Genomic DNA, 2743 nt, shown 5'->3' on the forward strand with positions numbered 1-2743 from the left:
ATTTTCGCTTCATATAAAAAATTGTGAGTGCGTATGTAGAAAATTAAAGTTATTTTGCACGCAGGAGACATTAGTGAATATTACGAGGCCATCAGATTACGACTTGAAGGGCTATATACAAAAAATAGTGAAAAATACGATTTGATTGAACGCGTGCGGACGTGTATCTGGGACCCGATTCCTGACGGCGTGCGACTGAGATGCGCATGCGAAGATCTATAATTCACGTTACATATACTATAGATTTCCGCATGCGTATTTCGCTCGCATATCGTCTGGAATCGAGCTCCTGGAAAGATTCTCATCAGTATGCTAAAAAGGATATTGGAGGATTCACATCACGTCCGATGTCCGATGTACAACGTCCGATATCCAATAAGAGAACAGTTTTCTAATGGAGAATTGAATTCTCTATTAGAAAGCTGTTCTCCTATTGGATATCGGATGTCGTACGTCGGACATCGGACGCAGTGTGAATCCTCCATATGCGCTTCGTGCGTGATGAAAATCAGCGCTCTCTCTGGAGAAACGTTGGAACTACAATACCGCTCCTCCTTACCGTAATGATGAGGAGTCCCAAATACACGTCCGCATGCGTGCAAGCAAATTGTATTTTTCACTATTTTTTTTATCTAGCCCTTCAAGTCATTATCTGATGGCCTCGTAATGTTCACTAATGTCCCCTGCGTACAAAATGACTTTCATTTTCTACACACTCATTCAGTATTTTTTATATGAAACGGAAATATGGCGTATAAAAAATAAATATAAAATTTTTGTTTGTTTTTTATGCTATACTGGGTTGTTTTGCATACATTAGCATATCTATATTTACTCTGTAAAAGCATTTTCAATTCTATGCAGCCGTCTGGAAGAATAGTGAAAAATAGATAATGTCGGTATTCAGCATCCCCTTAAGTGCTGTCAGCGATGCATGTGTTCTCGGCGTGCAGCATAGCACCTGCCACAGTTATCTGAAAGTAATAAACGAAAGTTTTTCTTAAAGTTAAATAGTGTATGCAGTTACTGAACTTAAATTTAATTAAAAATATGTAACTTTGCAAAAAGTTCTAGCGGTTAGAAAAACAAAACGCTTTTTCGGAGGAAAAACGGAACTATATATTGTCCATAAAAATATTATAAACAAATAATAGCACTCAAATAATAGGTTCAGTCCCTGAAGAAATTTATTACGAATCGAATGTATTTTAAATGAAGTCAATCGGTCTGTTAGTTTTTTAATTATCCTGCACGCCAATTGTGAAAACGTGGTTTTGAGAAAAACGCGTTTAAAGTTTTTAATGAGAATTCACGATACTTACAGCTACAAAATCAATGTAACTGTTTATTTTTCTATTTTAGGATCGTATAATATCCCTTCCTCTTCCTGGAAAAGTTCTTCCTGTGTCGTTTTTTTAGTCTATGGGCCATACGAGCTTCTTTACACCAAGGTAAACTATACGATTATACGAAAATGTTCTTTTTCGCGGTCTTGATTGAACTTGACGAGAACTGTCGATTTTATTTCCTTTGCGAGACATTTTAGATATGTTTGTACAGGCCGAAATGCGAAACAAAACTGAAGATATAACTGCGAATCTGTTTCACATACACATATACACTACACACATATATATTAACGCAGGCATATATCTCAAATGGACGTTGGGAAAAGTGTACCGTCCTCAAAGGAGATTATGTTGAAAAATAAAAAAATTTTGGTGAAAAACTTGCACCTTAATTCCTAACACTTATTGATACTTATGGATATTTATTGATCCACCTTCGTATATGTTATCTCCCAAAGCAAGAGCTGTTTTGGGTACATAGTATTTATATACATTGTTGAGATTATATACATTGTAAGAGATTATAACATAAATGTAATATAACTGTTACTTGCTGTTCACAAAGTGTGTGAATTATAGATATATATAATAGACTGAGCACTCATTAGAAGTATAGTCGACATCAGAAACAGAGGACAATAAAGTCGTGCTTTCTTTGCCTAATTGTATAGTTGGTGGAGAAAAGGAAAGAGAAGAAGTGACAAATAATTTCAAAAAAATATGATATAAATATTATAAATTAACAACAACGAGCGTACATATACACTGTTAAATATTGGAGGGTCAAATTTAAACCAATTTCTTGAGTTAAATAATATTTAGTTATTTTTAACTATTATGTGTGTCAAAATTTACTATTTTAACACAAAACATGTGTTTAAAAAAACAACCACATCTAATCAACCCATTTAAAACAATATTAAGTCATTTTTTACTAAAACAAAGGTTACATTAACGTATGCACAATAAAAAATAAACTAAATTTTAGTAAAATTAATATATTTCTTAAGTTAAGTTATTTAACTCCATTATATTAGTTAAATTAACGACATATTTAGTAGGAGCAGTGGCGACTTATAGGAATGGTTAAAAATAATTTAAATTGAGTATAATTTGACACTACGGATTTAACAGTGTAGGTCTATTTATAATGCCTTCTTATACAGGGTGAATATTATATACCGGAACACCTGAATATCTCAAAAACAAAGCGTTGTATAAAAAAATGTTAAATACAAAAGTTGTAGGGTTTAAAAAGATCTATTTTATGATATTAGCAGTTTGACCTTGAGTTGCGTCATAAAGATCAGGTCAAGGTCACAATGATGTTTTTAAATGGATACCCCCATTTTTTATTGTATATTCTTGTAGCTTATCTCGAGAGCTTTCCAAAA

General features: G+C 33.0%; 1 protein-coding gene and 1 long non-coding RNA gene across 8 annotated transcripts in view; one reads left to right on the forward strand and one right to left on the reverse strand.

Annotated features, from left to right (window-relative positions):
* Positions 1 to 2743, forward strand: part of LOC116850990 (tachykinins-like) — a 395129-nt gene that overhangs the window by 108482 nt on the left and 283904 nt on the right. For 5 of the 7 annotated variants that reach the window (XM_032829930.1, XM_032829928.1, XM_032829937.1 and 2 more), the window contains exon 2: positions 1363 to 1451. The exons of the other annotated variants lie outside the window; for them this stretch is intronic. In XM_032829930.1, the coding sequence (XP_032685821.1) occupies positions 1423 to 1451 (29 nt within the window). In that variant the 5' untranslated portion in view covers positions 1363 to 1422. The remainder of the gene's footprint in view (positions 1 to 1362; positions 1452 to 2743) is intronic. 7 annotated transcript variants of the gene reach the window in all.
* LOC116850991 overlaps positions 641 to 2743 on the reverse strand; it is a 47549-nt gene continuing 45446 nt past the window's right edge. Inside the window, exon 8 of the long non-coding RNA XR_004379506.1 lies at positions 641 to 974. This is a non-coding gene — a long non-coding RNA (uncharacterized LOC116850991). The remainder of the gene's footprint in view (positions 975 to 2743) is intronic.

Source organism: Odontomachus brunneus, unplaced genomic scaffold (genome assembly GCF_010583005.1).
Source record: "Odontomachus brunneus isolate Ranch 3 - 2012 unplaced genomic scaffold, Obru_v1 Obru_scaffold_163, whole genome shotgun sequence".
In the NCBI taxonomy this organism is placed as follows: Eukaryota; Metazoa; Arthropoda; class Insecta; order Hymenoptera; family Formicidae; genus Odontomachus; species Odontomachus brunneus.